This window comes from Ananas comosus, linkage group 3 (assembly GCF_001540865.1).
Source record: "Ananas comosus cultivar F153 linkage group 3, ASM154086v1, whole genome shotgun sequence".
Taxonomy (NCBI): domain Eukaryota; kingdom Viridiplantae; phylum Streptophyta; class Magnoliopsida; order Poales; family Bromeliaceae; genus Ananas; species Ananas comosus.
Window position 1 is genome coordinate 7,964,965 of NC_033623.1, and position 18,307 is coordinate 7,983,271.

At 35.3% G+C, this 18,307-nt stretch overlaps 1 protein-coding gene across 10 annotated transcripts in view; it reads left to right on the forward strand.

Moving 5' to 3' along the window:
* LOC109707071 (kinesin-like protein KIN-6) overlaps positions 1-17,960 on the forward strand; it is a 56,019-nt gene extending 38,059 nt beyond the window's left edge. The window contains exons 9-23 of one of the 10 annotated variants that reach the window (XR_002215400.1): positions 4,170-4,252; positions 8,222-8,330; positions 9,378-9,432; positions 9,566-9,780; positions 10,856-11,038; positions 12,410-12,475; positions 12,561-12,669; positions 12,764-12,873; positions 13,048-13,108; positions 13,202-13,330; positions 13,498-13,565; positions 16,728-16,858; positions 16,952-17,024; positions 17,440-17,693; positions 17,781-17,960. Coding sequence is in view for 6 of the 10 variants with exons in the window: in XM_020228138.1 (XP_020083727.1) it covers positions 4,170-4,252; positions 8,222-8,330; positions 9,378-9,432; positions 9,566-9,780; positions 10,856-11,038; positions 12,410-12,475; positions 12,561-12,669; positions 12,764-12,873; positions 13,048-13,108; positions 13,202-13,330; positions 13,498-13,565; positions 16,728-16,858; positions 16,952-17,024; positions 17,440-17,529 (1,482 nt within the window). In the remaining 4 variants the exon portion in view is untranslated. Of the gene's footprint in view, positions 1-4,169; positions 4,253-8,221; positions 8,331-9,377; positions 9,433-9,565; positions 9,781-10,855; positions 11,039-12,409; positions 12,476-12,560; positions 12,670-12,763; positions 12,874-13,047; positions 13,109-13,201; positions 13,331-13,497; positions 13,566-16,727; positions 16,859-16,951; positions 17,025-17,439 lie in introns of those variants that run through there. The other 9 variants (XM_020228140.1, XM_020228142.1, XM_020228138.1 and 6 more) reach the window with 9 other exon arrangements.

Sequence of the window (18,307 nt, forward strand, 5' to 3'; positions counted from 1 at the left end):
ACATTGGTTCCGGCTTGAGGGAGGTAGCTACGGTGTACTCCGGAGTGTAGACACTACGGGGAGAGTGCCTCGGCGAAGATCCCTCGTGTGGTAGTGCCAAGTGCCTCCCCCGGTAGATGGGATGTGTGGATTGTGAGTTTGGGGTAAACCAAGAGCACCCCGAGATGATTGGGTAAAGCCATGGAAAATGAGAATGGACATACATGCATAATTGTTATGTACTTGATTATCTTTCTATTTGCTGACAGCTTTCTTGCAGGCATTGTATTAGTTGCATTAGTTGGTTTGTATCTTCCTTCATTGAAATACATATGCCTGAATAGACCTAGTGGGCGAGTCGGTGCGGTCGGCGACCGAACCCACTGGGAACTTCGTTGTAGTTCTCACACCACCACTAACCCTGCAGATCCATGCGCGAGCGGGGTGACGGAGGATCGAGGCAAGGGACTAGCGCCGTAGTTAGCGGCCCACGGAGTTATAGGCATACCCTATGCTTGAGTATTCAACTTTTGTATGTTGAACTAAGAAATGTAAAGAGATGTAAATCATATTTTGGTTGAAAGACAATGTGATGTAAATGTGAATGAATGCGAATGAATGTAAATGTAGTAGATTACTTGTGTTTGATTTAAATGTAATCAAATGACATGTATGTGGATAAATGTTTAGTTTAGTATCGATGCTTTCACGTGTGATGGTTATCGTTTGCCTTCGTGCAAATCTTGTATAATTGCATTCATTTGTATTGAATTGCTTGCATTATACATGTTGTTGGAGTCTTGGGCGGACAGGGGAGGTGCTGTCCGTTCGGCGTTTGTTCGCGTGCCCGAATCGACCAAATTGGCGGCTCCGGGGCGTGACAGTGTTGGTGCAGTTCGCTGCAAATCACACACTTTAGTTGTTGTCGGGGTTCAAACGATCCATGGGTGGCAAATGATCCATGACCTTGCATTTGGGAACACGGATGCTTCAGAGGCCTTCGTGAGCCCGACTAACCACTTGAGCCCTTTCATGTGCTTTTCTTTTCTTTACCCTTATCACGGGATTCCTTTTCCTCACGCACCACCGCTGTTTCTCTCTCCACCCACGACCCATGCTCTACTACTTTTTGGAAAGTTTGTAGGTGGTGCGATTGCACAAATTGATAATTTTCAGCTAGAGTTTGCGCTGAAAGCATGAAGCCTTATGCATGTCATCTCGAACGGTGAACAGAATGCAATTGAGGACTTAGGTAAACTCTTGCTTATACTTTTTCACTGTGCAGTCTCCCTATCACAGCTTTTTGAAATCATCCTTCGACTTCTCTTTGATGCCCTCTAGGAAATAAGAATTAAATAGCACTCCTAGGAACTCTTTCCATGTCGGAGTATGCGCCAATTGGTCGGCTATCCCTAGCTTTATTCGTAGGGATGCAAATGGATCCGGGTTGGTGGAGCTCCGCCCCGATCCGCCCCGAATGGGGTGGTAAGTGGGAACAAAAAATATAGAAAAATATAACCCGCCCCGAATCCGCCCCGATCCGCTAAGTAAATGGAGCAGGAGGCGGGAGACTCTTTTCTTCTTTCAATCTACCCCGATCCGTTAAAAATCCGCTCCCGCCCCGCTCCCGCCCCGAATGGAGCGGTAAGTGGGAGCCAAAAATAAAATGAAAAGTAACCCGCCCCGAATCCGCCCCGCCCAGATAAGAAATGGAGCGGGTGGTGGGGGAACTCTCCCGCCCCTGGATCCGCCCCGTTTGCATCCCTACTTATTCGACTAATCGTGGGCCTCGCCTTCCAAGCAGTGGGCAACTAAATGGACCTTCTCCTGGCCTAGAATGTACAAGTCCTCGAAAAGCGTCTCTATTAAATCAACCCATGCTTCCACTACTCATGGGTCCATTGCTTCCACTACCCACGCTTCCCTTACTTTTCCACTAACCAGCCGATCGAATAGGTTTAACTGTGAATTGGTTCAATGGCCAGTTCGATCTTCTTAGTATATCTATTCTGAGAAAAGAACCCGGAATAAACCGACTCCATCTCCTGAGCACATATTTTGGATGTTGGCAAGGGCATTTTGATCCATTTTGTATCAAAATAGCCCCATGTATAGCTCAGCTATCTATTGGATATAGCGGACTTGATAAAACCTTGAGAGGCCTTGGGACATGCCCTTGGGACAAGGCCCTAGCTCATGGCATGGATGTTATAGCACGAACCGCTTGGCCTATTTACATGCCTAAATACCATGGGTTTCAGTTAAATTAAAGCTATTTGAAAATTTATTGAAGTGTTTTGGAGTCACATTGGTCTAGTTTGAGGTTGAACTATTGTAGTTTGTCAATTGAGTAGGTTAGTTTTTTGCTCATGTTTTTAACCAATTAAATTTTATTTTTAGTTTTTATTATACTTAACCCTTATGTGAGTATACCTATGTACCCTGGTAGATTTGGAAAAAAACTAGGTTGCTATTACTAGAGATGGGCTCTTCTTCTTGTTATCATATTCATTTTGTGAAGAAAATAAAAAAAGGAATTTTTTTTTTCAATTGAAGTACAAATTTCTATTGAAAAGTAAGGTTGTAAAAAGCAGATAGGAGCACATGACATTTGGGGTCTTATAGTGGAAGAGGATAGTGGGTGCCATGGCGAGTACTACGAATGTATAGCCGGTTTCACAAAAAAAACTAAATAGTTTATATTCCTTAAGTTGAAGAAAATACAACTAATCATTATCTTTTGTAGTATTGCAAGCCTATCTATTATCTATTACTATATACTAAAGTCCGTGGAGTTACATTACTGTGTTGCCATGTGCCTTCGTACTACTTTCTGGTGCACCGTACACCGCAGAGTTAGGTTAATATAGTGCCACGTTTAGTGGGGTTACTTTCTGTGCACCTGGTGCACCATATACCGCACGTGTCCTGGGGCTGCTTTTGGTGCTCCTAGTGCATCATAGGCTGTTGATTGTGGATATATGTATGGTCCATGGGGGGATCTTCGGTGCATCTGTTCTTTGCATATTTTGACATTAAAGGAGGGTTTGTGTGTTCTCAAAGTAACACGTCCTCCAAAACCCTCTCATCCTCTCTCCCCTACCTATATATAGAGGGTTTTAAAATTGTACACTATTCATTATTCCCACATTTTCAACTTCAAAATTTCAAATTTCAAATTTCAAATTTCAAATTTCAAATTTCTAAACTATCTAAAATGAATTAATTATTTTTATTCATAATTAATTTTACATATAATATAATTAATTTATTTTATTCATAATACACATAATAAATCGAAATTATAGGATTTAAATTCCAACAAATGTGCTCTTCAATCTCTTATTTTAAGTATACACATTTAATGCCATTATTTGTATGACTAACTTTGAAATATTATGACTTACCAAACCAAGAAGATAAAAAATAGAAAAACTATAATCCAAGTATAGGGTATTGATCATTTTTATTTAACTTCAAAACCCACAATTTCTAAGCCTTGGGCACATAGTGACCTACTTCGACCCCGCTTTATAGCGCCTGCTTTAGTGACCTTAGTGCTACTAAAGCTGCTACTACGAACCCATTCCGCTAAATCCCGTTCTAAATGTTATGGCTTAGCGATAGCATAGTAAACCCGCTATAGTGGCTGCTGTGGTGGGCATAGCAACGGCTATTTAAAACTGTTGAAAAGAGAAATAGTTCTTTCTTCTTGAAGCACAATTTTGCAAAGAAATACCTCACTTGTTTCTTGAGAAGAAAGAAACAAGCTCAATTCTTCTTCCACTCGTGAAGCTTTGGTCGTGTTAGTCTCTTTCAGGGTATATTTGGCTTTCTCCTTTCTTTTTTCTTCTCCCTTCTCCCTTATGATCTTCTTTTTTTTCCTTTCCTTTCCTTTTCTTTCTTCCTAGTAGACTGTCTGTGCCGTCAACTAGTAATTCTACAAATTACAACAACTGAATTCTGTTTCAGGCCAAAACTAGGACTCCATTAGTTACAAGCTAATTTTATTTAAATATTTAGACAAAATATATAATCCTTTTTCTTTGTTCTTAGGGATTATAGGGAACGCAGAACTATTTTTTAATTTTTTATTTTATTTATTTATTTTGGTTTTAAGGTTGTACAGTTACTGCTTTTAAGATTGAAAAATGTATAACACTTGACTATTTCTTTTGACATTTATGCAGATTTTAACAGTAAAACCTGGGGAAGATGATTACCTTGATACATCATTTTTGCTCCGAAAGGCGTCGCCTTATATGAAAATAAAGTATCACTCCTGAATCTTTTCACTTCCCAGCCCTCACCCTTTATCCTATTTGTCTTCCTGAAAAATATAGTATTTTTGTGAATCTATGCTGTGTACATTTCATTATGCTTGAAATGACTGGTTTTTATAAATAAATATCTTCATGTTGATTAGGACATTTCGTCAAATGATTGTTGTCGTCTATCTTTATTGTATGCAAAAACTGTGTTGAGGTAAAAAACTTGGATGATTACAAGAACGTCCGAATTTATCATTCTTTATATAGGCTTTTAGATAATGGAGGCCAATTCCAGTAGTTTATTTCTCAATCTTTTAGGGGGCATTCATTTCATCAATTGGTAATATTTTATGAATGCCTAATTTTGTAGCTGAAATGGCGAGCTTGTTATAATACAGTTCGTTTTGGGAGGACACAATAAACTTGATGAAATTGTCCAAGATTCCTAACTAGCTGCAATTTTATGTTACCATGGTGTGGAGAGTTTTGTCATTCCCATACCCATTTGTAGTGAGATTCCTAGGGAACACAACTCACCAACATGACTCTAAGAGCTCCTTGCCCTCTTCCGGCTCAAATTGCATGGTGACAATCTTGTTATTAGTAATAGGAATTGTAAAGCGTTTCAGAAATGCTACAAACCAGTGAACAGACACCTCTTATGGTCATGCTTGGGTCTTAAACATTTGATAAAGAGTGCTTAAACAAATGCAAAGTTGAGGTAGTATGTAGAGGGAAAATAACTGAGAACACACTATTTCACGGAGTTGAAAATGGTCTGAGACTTCAAACCTGAATAGACCTTCAACCTCAGAACATGTAACACATACAGATAGTCATGTCATCCTTAATTGCTCAATATGGGCATGCTTTGGTCTCAAGGATGTAAAGCATGTGATAAAGGTTGTTTGAACCAATGCAAACTGAAAGTATTAAGTCTAGAGAAAATATTGAAGATCGCTGTTTGGATTTTCTAAGGTTGAAAATGATTTCAAGCTTTGATTCTTAAAGATCCTTGAACCTGGGAAGATGTAACACATAAGCTCTTGTCATTTTTCAATTGTACTGTCATCCTCAATTGTAAAAAAGCTTAACATTGATCATTGGTCTGGAATGTGTTGCATGGTTAAGTTGAATATCTAGGCACTCAACATGTCATTGTTAATACATTTCTATCTCTAGATAATTAGGTTGTAACTTGAGTAATCAAAACGAGTTGCTAGCGCATCTTTACCTTTAAGAAGCATTGGGTGATACCCTTATTGATCGTCTCATAGGTTTTTATATTTGCTGATTTTCCTATGTTCCTTTTTGAGCAGCATAGCAGCACCCAACTCTTCTTTGCATAGTTCTAGTGATTTTGGTAGTTTCCTTCAATGTATGGAGTTTTATTTTTTTTTTCAATAAAAAATTCTAGAATAATAGCAGAAAAATTTAAAGTGAGTATACCATGATCATTACAGTATATCACTTTAGTGTTTCCTTTCGTAATTAGTTCTTTGCGGTTTAGGTCTATCAGAGACAATTAAGTACATACATAGCCCTCATTCACTGAGTAAGGAGCATCTCAGGACCTAAATATTCCCAATAGTTTGTGGTGTTAATTGTTTATTGCGTAGTTATGTAACGGCGGCAGAATAAATGTGGAATTAGTGGTGGGCAGATTCACCGACATATCCAAGAGTAGGTTGCATCATAACAGTTTAGTACTTTATTAGTCACGCATAAATTGAACTTTATACATATCATACAGTAGATTCTATATAAGGGAAGGCAGTATTATGAGCCTAACTAAACCACATAGGCCATGTTTGGTTCAAGGGATAAAGGGTGAATAAAAGATTTATTCTCCTTATTCTCCCAAACGGCATTAGAAATTACTATTCTCCTCTTAATAGGTTATTCTGGAATAACCCGTTAAGAGAAGAGAATAGTAATTCTGCCTATTAGGTGGAACAAGCTATTTTCTATCTTATTCCTCTACTAATTAAGTTATAAATAATTATAAAATATTATTAATTAATGCAATTAATTTTTTAATAATTAGCTAATTAATCATTTGACTTGTTAAATTAATATTTTAAATAGTAATTAATTTATTATTTATAAATAATTAGCTAATTAAATAATTACCTATTTGATATGCTTATTCAATCATTAACTAATATTTATATTGTTTTAATTTATCTAATTAAAGATTAACTAAAAATTATAATTGATTAAATAATTAATTAATATTAACATACTGACTTTTTTTTTATAGCTATTCACTAATTAATGTCGTTCTTCAATCTTCATCATCTCATATAGTATTCCTACTTAATTATTTTATTAACTTGTTAAAATATTATTTTACTAATATTTAGATGCTTATTATTTAGATAATTATTTTTATAATTACTCTTATTCCTACTATTTCAACCCAATCACCCAAATGTAATTTTTCATATTCCTCATAATATCTTGATTCTCTTCCAAACATAAAATTGGTCTAATTTCTGCTTATTCCAGAAGACAGGAATAAGCAAGAATAGCTTGTTCTCGAACCAAATGGTACTGTAGAGAATGTTTTGTAACCCTAATAGGTAGAACAACTAAACCTACCAAAGCACCCAAGTTGAGACAAGGCCCACGCTAGTGCCAATGGACATACATGTTTGATTGTGCATTTTGGTGGGCCCGAAATCACTTTTGGGACTAAATGCAATGGCCTTCTCTGTTTGGACGGTTGTCGAGTTGCTTATGTATTACTTCTACATTTTAATAATAGCTTTTAGGCCATGAACATTTTCACAAAAAAAGCTGATTTTGCCAAAAGGCAACCATTTATATTGGTAATATCTTTTATGCCAAATAGGTTCGAGGCTAAAGGCTACATCAAATCCCAAACACACCCTATAGTATGCATCAAGCCTGATACTATGATGGTCATAATTGAGCGCATGATCAGATTGTGAGCTAGTTGGTGTTTCGCATAAAAAGCTCAAGCTATAAGTTGATTTTCCTTGGATTTTGAGAGTTGCTGTTAAAGGAAGGATCATGTACTTTCAGATCTGTGGTTTGAGGATAAACTAATATTAAGTCAAATAATTTATTAAACACTAAGGACTTGTTTGGTTCACCTATTTTAGACTATGGAATCGGAATGAGATTTATTAATTTCAATAGTTGTTGTTTGTTTTACAGGAATCAGATTCCAATTCCCATTCCACTATGGAATGGAAAGACCGAATGCATTTATGACTCAATCTGGTTTTGGATCCCTGATTGGCCCATTCCTAGTAAACCACTCAAAACTCTCTTACAAACACATCCCTCTTCTCTCCCTTCATTACTCTCGTCTCTCTTAACCAAAACCCTCTCCTAAAATTCTAAATGTTCATTCTGATTTCCATTCTAATAATGAACCAAACAATTTTAGAAAATTCAGCACTCCAATTCCCATTCCAATGCAATCCAATACCATTTACAATTTCGATTCCACTCATGAATCAAACATGCCCTAAGTCTGTTCAAACAACATATTGTTGTATTGAACAAGTTATACAAGTATATAATGATCTTATTGAAGGAGCATTTGATAGCTAGCCATGATGTAAGTAATCAATGTTATGTGTATTTAGCTTTTTATTTTGCTTAGTGAAATCCATGCCAATTGAATTCTTGCAGGAAAAAATGATGGAAATACCAAGGGCATAAGGGAAAGAAGTGCCAAAAATTGTGATGATCCACATAAATTAGCTAGTTGCGAACACAGATGCTAAGGAAACTAAATGAAAGTTCAATAACAAATTTAATTTGCTCTCATCAGTTTTTCTTATGTTTTAAGTAGTGACAACTTGGTTTTTTGTAGATGGATTTAAAATACATTGATTATGCAACATTTGAAATGCCTTAAATATAGTAAATACTGCTTTTATATTTATGAGCCTTTTTAAAGTTTCTTTATTTTCTTCACCTTCTTTATTCAGGTATTCTAATCTTGATGATTTCTCTGGTCTGTCTTCTCAAAAAAGAAGTAATTTGACACTTATTTGCCCCGAGAATTTTAAGAGAAGAAAGCTTAATGACCTTGAATTGGTACTACCTTTTTCAAGGCCCTCATTGTCAGTCTCTTTCATTTTTTTTTTGGATTAATCGCAGGTATTTTTGGTTGAATTATCCATGTGTATTCTGATATAGATCTCATTTTACCATGTTTAAAAATGATAAGTTTACGGTCATGTAGAGATTAATTACTGTGGAATCTTAAATTATCTCATGACTTGTCGGTTGTACTGCTGGTTTTGGCTATCATTCAATTTTATTATTAAGATTCAAATGTGTCGATTTATACCCACATTATTCCACTTCGTTCATCCACTCTTCATGTTATGTTGTTATGCAAAATCGTACATCCACATAAATATAATTATTTTAAGGCCAAGTTCTAAAGCCACTCTTCTAATTTCATCTGTCTCATGTACCCTATTACATGTCTTGCTTCAATTTCAACACTCTATTTTGCTCGTCTCAAACAGGCCCAAAAATTTGGGATAATTTAGAAATTTGGAGGCAAACTTCACAAGAATGGATTGGCATATAATGTCGTTTCTACATTTGATCATACATGTAAGCTGCAGTCTAGACAATAGATTTAAGGCCCCAAAAAAGGGCTCTTCCCTTGTACTGAAGCTACGTAGATAGTCTATTATTGGGCTATTTGTTCAATTAAGAATCAACTATGTATAACTAACACCGTTTGCCAACTATTTCTCAAAAGATCAGCATCTAAATTGAGAAATGGTCAAAATTCTTGGATCTATTTGAGACGAATAAATTGTAAGGTTTAAATTTGAATCAATTGAAAATGCATGGTGAAAATTGAGATAGGATTAAAAGTTTAGTTGTTGGTTTATCATAATTAAACTTTTCTTTATGTTTACCATCATAACAACCCAACGATTTCTGCTCCTTTTAAAGATGACGGTAGAAGAAACTCTTAGAAACATGCTTAACTGACTTAAGACCACTAACCATTGTGAAACACAAATGAGAAATCATTCTTGCCTCAACATGGTTTAATTTGAGCATCACACTGTAAAAGTTTGAGGCATATTGTTTCATTTCAGTTGCTTTCTTTTGCAGGCTGTTGAAAATTGTGACGCAAGTGCAAATGAGGATTCCCGAGAATCTAAGCGAGGTTTTGGACTTCTTCTCTTGAAGTTGCTGCATTATCTCCCAGTGATTACGTGAATTATTAGTTTTGTCCTTTGAGTTCCTTTATTTATGTATTTCTGTATTCTAATTATGGTTTTTGCTTGTCAACAAATGAGACATTGTAGTTGATGATTCAGAGAAGCTTCAAGAGATTGAACCATCACAAGTTTTAAACAGTTCTTCGGAGTCTCTTGCAACATTGGATAGTAAAGTAGGACATTATGATGACCTCTATGCACAATTGCAACGAGTCACCAGGAATGAAATGATCATGAGAAATTTCGCCAAGGCTTTATGGCAAGTTCTAAAGCAGTATAAACAAAAACTTCTGGTAATACTTGTGTCGTATGTTGCACTTTTCCTTCTGGCCAGTTCATTTGCATTAAAATTTATTTGGTTAAATTTTCTTTCTTAATTTTGACCTGACATTCAATTTCATCTTTGTATTTCAAGTTTTCAACTCTGAAAGTTTAGGTGTTAAAGTTTGATTCAAATTTCAGTGTCATTCGAAGAGTTCAATATCAACAATTTAATCACTGAAGTTTGACTTAAGTCTTAATTTCCTCGAGAATTTCTAACATGAAAAAGCAAGTTTAATAATAGTGCTGGCAGGGCACCTTTTTGAGACAATATTACTATACAAAGACTTAATTATCATGCAGAGTAACTTCTGGGACTATATTTGGCAATATCCAACTTTGTTTTGTACATTCAATCGTTATCATGTTATCTTTATCATGATTAGGTGCCTATTTTGCTTGGTTTTTGAACTGGCCTATCTTCTTCCAAAAGAAGTTGCTAGACGTCTGACAAACAAATATTATGAGACTTTTTTTTTTTTTTTTTAAAGAGTTTCTACACCCCAAAACTGAAGGTCCAAATTTGCATTTCTGCTTCTTCTTCAGCAAAAGTTGCTGAGGAACAGCAAATGACGTTCCACTAGATTGGGGCATGTTGGTGTACCATTGGCATGGCACACACCTCGGCCCACCCCTGATTTTATATGATGGCACGGGCGGCGCGGACTTATCTGCATGAGTGCAAGGCATGTTGACTTGCAGGGCAATCCTTGCTTAGGAGTTTTTAATGAGAAAGCTGTTAGTGAACTCTACCTAAATAGCACTTTTGCCGAAGCACTAGCTTGAACCCACACGCACTAAGTATCCGATATTTTACGAAGTTTTCCTAGGGTTATTAGCCTAATTACTTAGGTGGGTTGGGAAATTCGAACAGAATCTTTTTAACTTCTTGTTTTTATAGTATAGGTCTATTAGAATTTATTGTTTCCTTGAGCTGCTGATTTAACTCTTTTAAGACTTAAAATTGTTGATGCATCTAGTTGCTTCAATTGTAATTTTCTGTTTAAATGGCTGCTCTTATATTATGCTGATTAATTATGTCAACAGGAATCTGAGGGTGCCATTGAAATTCTAAAAGAAACCATTGGAAAGAAGGACAACGAAATCATGGAACTGCAAAAGAAGTTGGAGGAATTGAGTTCATATTCTTCATGCCAAATGCCTCTTTTTGTTGAAGAATTTTCTTGTCGAGTGGATGACCAGTCAACTTGTCATGCAACTAGGCCACAGGTATATTTTCTATGATGCATCTGTTGACGATTATCTTTTATGGTTCAAATTCAAGTGACGAAACATTAATTGCTCTTCGACTTAAGTGAAGGCGAAATTTATGTGTGTAACTTGTTTTGTATCACCTTTTGAATGAGAAACTACAGTTCATTTATGTTTCATAGCTAGGGAAATACAACTTGTCCATGAGTTTCAAGCGTAGTTTTAAGGGTCTTTTCCGGATTTATATTTAAAAGGTTAGAGCGAACTTGTTCAATGTTATATGCAAGCAGCCAAGGAATTAAGTGCCGCCCCGTGCCATGCCGTACGGCACGGGGCGTGCCGTGCTCCCAAGAAGGGGGCACGATACAGGGGGGCTATCGTACCCCCCCGAGTCTCGCGGCATCGTGTTGTCTTTTTGTCATCTTTTTTTTTTGCTTTTTGGCTGATGCCTTTTTTTTTTTTTTTGCCTTTTGGCTTTTTCTTTTTTCTTTTGTTAAATTAAAATACATCCATTTTTTCCTCGCAAATTATTTTGTCAAAATTTGTCGTACTGCGAAACTTTCGGTGAATCAGGGGAACAAAAATCGATCTCCTAAACAAATTTTGATAAAATATTTTTTAAAAGAATAAAAAAGAAAAAAAATATGGATGTAATTGCGGTACTATTTTGGTTGTTCTAGTCATTATATGCTTCCTAATCGAATCAATATATAAATCTTGAAATGTTTTTAGAAAAAATAAAATTTTCTACCATTTTATTTGTTATAATTTTTTTAGTTCTAAAAAAAATAAAAACAAAAGAATTTTAATTTCTATTCTACATCAGGTATAGTTGTACTTTATATACAAAATAGTTATATGCATGTTAATTGATGAGTATAGTAAACTATACATAGCAAATATTAATAATTATTTGTCTAAATCTTTCAAAATAACATTATAAAAATTTATTAGAACCAAAAAACTTTAAATAAGTCCGTGCCAAAGCATGCAAGTAAGAGGTTATGCGTATCCATTGGCACGCATGCGCACCACGTGTCGGCACGGAAGCGTGCTCGTGCCGTGCCGTGCCAGGGAAAGAGCGGCACGCCCCCGTGCCACGGCACTTTAAATCTTGCAAGCAGCTAAAACCCTCCAGCTTTTAAGGTCAATTTAATCCAATATGCTTCATAGGAACTACCACTGATGATCCAGAATCTCTGCTTAGATCCTCAATACCAGAGCATAGCATCCTTAAATAATGTCTCAACTGTACAATTTACATTGTTCTGTATTTTGAAAATTATTTAATAGCTGGCCTTCTGCAATGAATTTTACAATGTTAATGCTGACTATTCAGTTCTTATTCATACTTCTTCTTGAGAGATCATTTACTTATTTTGATTTCAGACAGCGAATTCAGATACTGCTGATTCAGTTGCTTCATCTGATTCAAGATGGCAAAACAATGTTGAGGTAAACAGACCTTTGCCTTGTTGAGAGTTTCAGCTTGTTTCAGTTTTTACATGCATCAGCATCAGATTTATTTGGTAATTTGCAGCCTATTGAGCAGGGAAGTAAGAATGTTCTCAGCAGAGATTATGGTGGCAAAAACATAGAATTTGGAGAATCAGGAGTCTGGGAGATTTCCTGTCCTGTTGATTTGACAGGTTTGCATTGGTTCTGTCCGTCTACCTTCCTTGGTTCTTATAGGTGAACTAATATCAGAGAGTTGAAGCAAAATATTCTATTGAATCTCGACAGAATCTGCTAATGATCCTTTGATTGGCTCTGAGGAAACCTGTGTTGAAGCGGAAGGTGTAGCAAGCAATGATACCGCATCAGATTTGCATCAGATTGGACATAAGGAAGAGGTAAAGAGTGACAGTTAATTTGCATACACATCTTTTAATGTAGTGCTCAAATGTATCCATGCATTTGTCTTAACTTCAACACTACCATTTTTTCCATTAAGCCTTATTTAATTTATTTTATACCATTTTAAAGTATTCATCATTGCTTCTGATTGGAGCCTATTCTTGACTCAGGTAAACAATTCTAATACTGATTGCTCATACTCTCTTGTTTTGGAGAGCCCAAAGCATCCGGGTATAGTATACTTAAATGATAGTTGTAACTATATCGACACGTTTTTTCTTTTAAGCTTCTGTATTAATTTCAGAACATCTCTATATTTGCTAGCTAAAGTTCAATGTTCAGAGAGGTTACTCTATGAGCCTCATGGCTACCAAGAGATAAATCAAGAACACAATGATTCTAAAGGGCTAAAGTCTGCACAATCTGAGTCAATGTGCAATGGAAGTTCAAAAGGTGATGCATCTTTCTATACCCTTTTTTTTCTGTTTGCTGAATCTTTTGCCTTTCTAATGAAGCACACAGATCTGTTTCAAATTCACCTGTCAGTATTTTATAATGACTTCTAATTCTTTAAGCATCTTCCATTTCATTCATTCTGAATTAGTTTGATCTATTTCCAGCAGATGATGATGAGGGCATTTTATCTTTGTCAGGGAATAAAGGACCAATTTTAGCAAATGATTCTAAGGTTAGCTCTTCAATCTTCAGTCATGCTCTACTTTTACAGTTGTAATACAATGGATGTCTTGTTTCAAGTTTGTTTTCGTTTATACTTTATAGGTATTCCTTGAAATAAATTAGGTTCAATTTATCGATCTGGCCAACTTTACTATAACTTAAGCAAGGAAGAAAGAAAAAAATTTCAGCAAGATGAAAAATTAAATTGAACTGAAGCAACACTAAAAGGTAAATTCGGTTTTATCGGACTTAAAACTTTTATATTTGGTTGTTTTGGTAAACATGGTTGGTAATAGTGGAAGGCTAGATTGAAAGGGATAATGGAATATTGGGAGATGAGAGAGAAGGTAAGATACAATAAGTGCATCGATCACACAATTGTGGATGATTCACAATCGACAAGGAGGACAGTACACCACCGGTAAAACTTAGACTATAAAAAAGGAGGCAAAGACCCGAAAGAAGAGGAGGGGTACAAGTAGCAGCCAACCACGAGAAAAAAAGTGAGGATGATCAAGTTGAGGAAGAAGACGATCTCAACGCGAGGAAGAAGCGTCGACGATTACAATGGAAAGAAGAACATGGCAAGGATAAAAAATAAAAGTAAAATTTTCTATTTATCAAATCTACCTCCCAAAACATCACGAATTAAGTATTTAGTGTTAAGAGTCTTTCCTATAATAAATTCTTGTCTTTTCATCTTCAATACAACACGTTCATCCAACGGTCATGCATAGAAAACAAGGCGATTTTAGGAAGTTGAAAGGTCTTTTAGGTTTGTTTTATTTTTTTGGAGAAAAAAGGTTTGGGTTAGCTGAATCAACTAAAATTAAACAATTTAAGCCCGAATTAAACACGAACTTATAAAATAAAAGAAAATTGCATATAAAAATAAAAAAGTTTTATTTGTTGCATCATTGGGATGCAAATGGACGGAATTTGGGGTAGGAGCTTTGCCCTGCCTTCCACTTGGCTAACATCATATCTGTCCTGCCTCTTGCTTTGCCTCCGTGATAGGGTAAAATATTTTGCTTATATTCTGCCCCATTTTTGAATCTGCCTCCCGTTGGCGCCTTGAATCCGTCCTGCTTATTTTTTATTCAAATTTAAATTAAATATAATTAAAATTTTGTTCTTTTAATTAAAATAAAATTTTAAAATAATAAATTTACCATTAAAGCAACTATCTCTTAAATTACATTCTTGTTAGAAATAAATAACATTCAGAACTCAAATAATATTCTAAAAAAATGAAAATCATTCTATTATTTAAATATTTATTTGGGGTGGATTTGTGGTGGGTTTAGGGCAGGGCAGATCACCACCTTCCGCTCCGAATTCGTCTCGGATCATAAAAATGGCACTTTATATTGCCCCGAAGTTGTTTATTATCTCCCATTTAGTGTCCTATTTCATGCGAATCAGGGTGGGAGCTCGGCCAACCCGAATCCATTTGCATCCCTAATTACAGGACCTTGTTTTGTAGATTGGAAAATGCTGGTGCATATTTGAATATTACAAGTTTCCAACAAAGTAATAGTCTTGCCGAGCTTGGCCTCTGGATCTAAGGACTCCTATTCAATTTTAAAATTTGACCATTTGACTTCACTGAATTAACTTGGCTAAATTTCTTTTGGACTTGTCAAACAAGTCGGATAGTGTAAAACTCAGTTATACTGTCTAGTTACCTAGAACTAGAATTCGAGTCTTAGTAACCCATCGGGTCAGCTGCTAATATTATTAACTTATAGGGCGTGTTTGGTTTGCTTTTTCTCACCCTAGAATCGGAATCGGCGAATCCGTTTGTGGGTGTTTTGTACGCGGGAGTCCCATTCCAATTCCAATTCCCGAGTGGAATGGGAATCTCCCAATCACCTCTTTTTCCAATTCGGCCTATGAGGCTGGATTGGAAGTTGAATCCGGACGGAATGAATATTTATTCGGATTAAATTTATTTTTTTAACTTTTTAAATTAAAATATGAGTTTAAATTTAGAAATTAAATTTATAATTTTAAATTTTAATTTGAACTTGAATTAAAAATTAAAATTTAATCAAGTATTTCGAATCTAACTTATGAATTTGAATTTAAATTAAATTTTAATTTATATAATTCAAATTTTATTTAAAACTTAAATTAAATTTATGGATTCAAATTAAAATTTAAATTGTAATTTTAAGTTTGAATTTGAATAAATCGAAATNTTGAATTAAAAATTAAAATTTAATCAAGTATTTCGAATTTAAATTATAATATATTATAAAGATAAAGTTAGTATATTAATTTGATTATGTTTTTTATATCTACTTGAATCAAACATGACAATGCGAATGATTTATTCCGATTCCGATTTAGATGACCAATTTAAACACTATTAGGCAATGAGTCATTCCGATTTCGATTCCAACTTATTTTGATTCCGATTCTGATTCCGATTCCGATTCCGACTTCCAATCAAACACGCCCATATATTTATGAGATAGATCCACTTGACTTTCCTAACAATCGTGCATTTTTAGATGGCCACCTCCATTTAGAAGTTAAAATATATTATTTAAACAAGTTTTCTAGTTTAATCAACCACCTGCCTCTTATTTCTGTTAAATTTTTTGTAATGGCAAGTAATCATATGAAAGCAATATGAGACAAGTGCCTTTAGATTTATCCATGCATCTTAAAGGGGAAGATTTGAAGTTCGAAGGATCACTTGACTATTACGTGCTAATGGAGGTTGCAGAAATTAATGGAATTAAGAAGAATGTGGCTAACTGAAGCAAGTTGATTGTTTGCGTACTTCATGTCAACTTTAGTTGAGGTGGCCTCTGTGATAGCGCAATAACTCATGGGGTTCTTATGCTTGGCTTAGTGCCCGTGCCCGCCAAACCCCCACCCCCACCTCCCCCCTCTATATATATATATTTTCTAGCTATTTGATCGTTGAAATTGGAAAATACTGCACAAAGAACTATGTCCAATGGCAAATTTCATCATATTCCTTTTTGTTTGCCTGTGTAAAAGTTCTACCTCATCAGAGACAAGCAGAACTGAAAATCATTGAAAGATAGCATTGTATAGAAAAGAAGAAAACGTCCTTTTTGTTCTCTAATTAAGTCTCTATCGACACATCTATTCTCAAAGTAGTGTTTCATTTTATTCATAAATTTTTGTGAAGCGGCCATTGGGTTCAGATGTTTTACTTAATGAGGATCCTGAGACTAAAAACGAATTCCAAGTGAAGGAACTTCCCGAAAGAGAGAAGCATGATTCTACTTCCAAACCTTGCAATGTGAAGAAATCAAAAAGGTTAGTAGTCAAGTGTGTTTTCTTCTGTGCCCACATACAAACAGTTCAATGTTCTATGATGCATGACTTCCTCAAATGTGCTTTCTCGAGCAGAAGATTGTTACCAGCTTCAACAATGCTGCTAAAAGAATTTACTGGTCCCGATATAGACACAGATAAACCAAAGGTATATTATTTTCTTGGCTGGAGATTGAGTAAACTATACGGATAGTTTCTGTATCATCCTGATATTTCAAATTTGGTCATAATGCTTTTCACTTGAAAACTTCACCCGTGACCATTAAAGAAAGTATCTAGCATTATACTAAATGATCTTTTAAGCTTCTTAGTAAGAAGAGTCCTTTTGGGAGAAAGAAGGTAAAATTGGTTATTATTTATAAAGAATATTAGACATTTTGGACGAACCTAAGTGCAATGTATGTGAAAGTCTAGGGGCTAATGTTTAAGTAGAATCTAGTAAACAACTTGCATCTTACGATGCGCTTAAATGGTCTCATTAACCATTTAATTTGCTGATGTAACTCGAGAATTGACTATCTTTAAGTATGCTTGCCGTGTCTATCATAAGTTAACATTTCTAGCAGGAACGACCAAAGGCTTCTGCGGAGGGAACTGGAAGGTCTAATGGTAGCATCTCACTTATTCGACTGTTGAATGCTCTTCCCAAATAGCAAAGTTAGGCATTGGTATTTGCCCAAATAAAATATTTTTGGCTGTGACTATTGTCGATAGTTTTTTGTTGTCTTTTTAACTCGGAAAGAGTTATGGTGCTAATTACAGGGAGAAACTTTCGCTTATGCTTGATACTTCTGTATATCATAAGCGCACTGCCTCTGTATGTCCTCTATTCCATCATATAGCCTTTCCTCTGTTAGAGAGCTTCGATAGACTTCACTTTGTTAAAAAGCTTTTTTATATGCAGTGGATTGCTGATAGAGGCTGAAGCATATGATGAACAGATGCATTTGTTTTTTATATTGCAAGGTGCATGTAAATTTATAGCTAGCTGAGTTTACATTAGCGATATCTCATCATCTACCATTATGACATATTGCACCATGTTGTGTATGTAAGTTTGCAATTTTAGTTTATTTTCTCCAAATTTTTGCCTCTGGGATATGCTGTACAATACTTTTCTTTTTTCACACCTATTCAAGATCATCTTTTTGCATAAAAAGATAAACTTTTTGCCTGCTGTGCTTTTAGACCCTTCTTTCATTTTGCAATTTAGGCGCACCATTAAGATCCCGTTGGTAAGAATGTCTCTTCTAAGACGAAAAATTTTTGGTTTGTAAAAATGTCTTCTAAGGTGAAAAATTTTTGGTTTGTAAAAATATCTACAATAGATTATTGATAAACTGTGCATATTTTAATAGACAAGTGTATTCATCGCAGACCGATCATCCTTAGCATAAGTGGCAAAAGACTTGGTGGTTGGTACATGAAGTT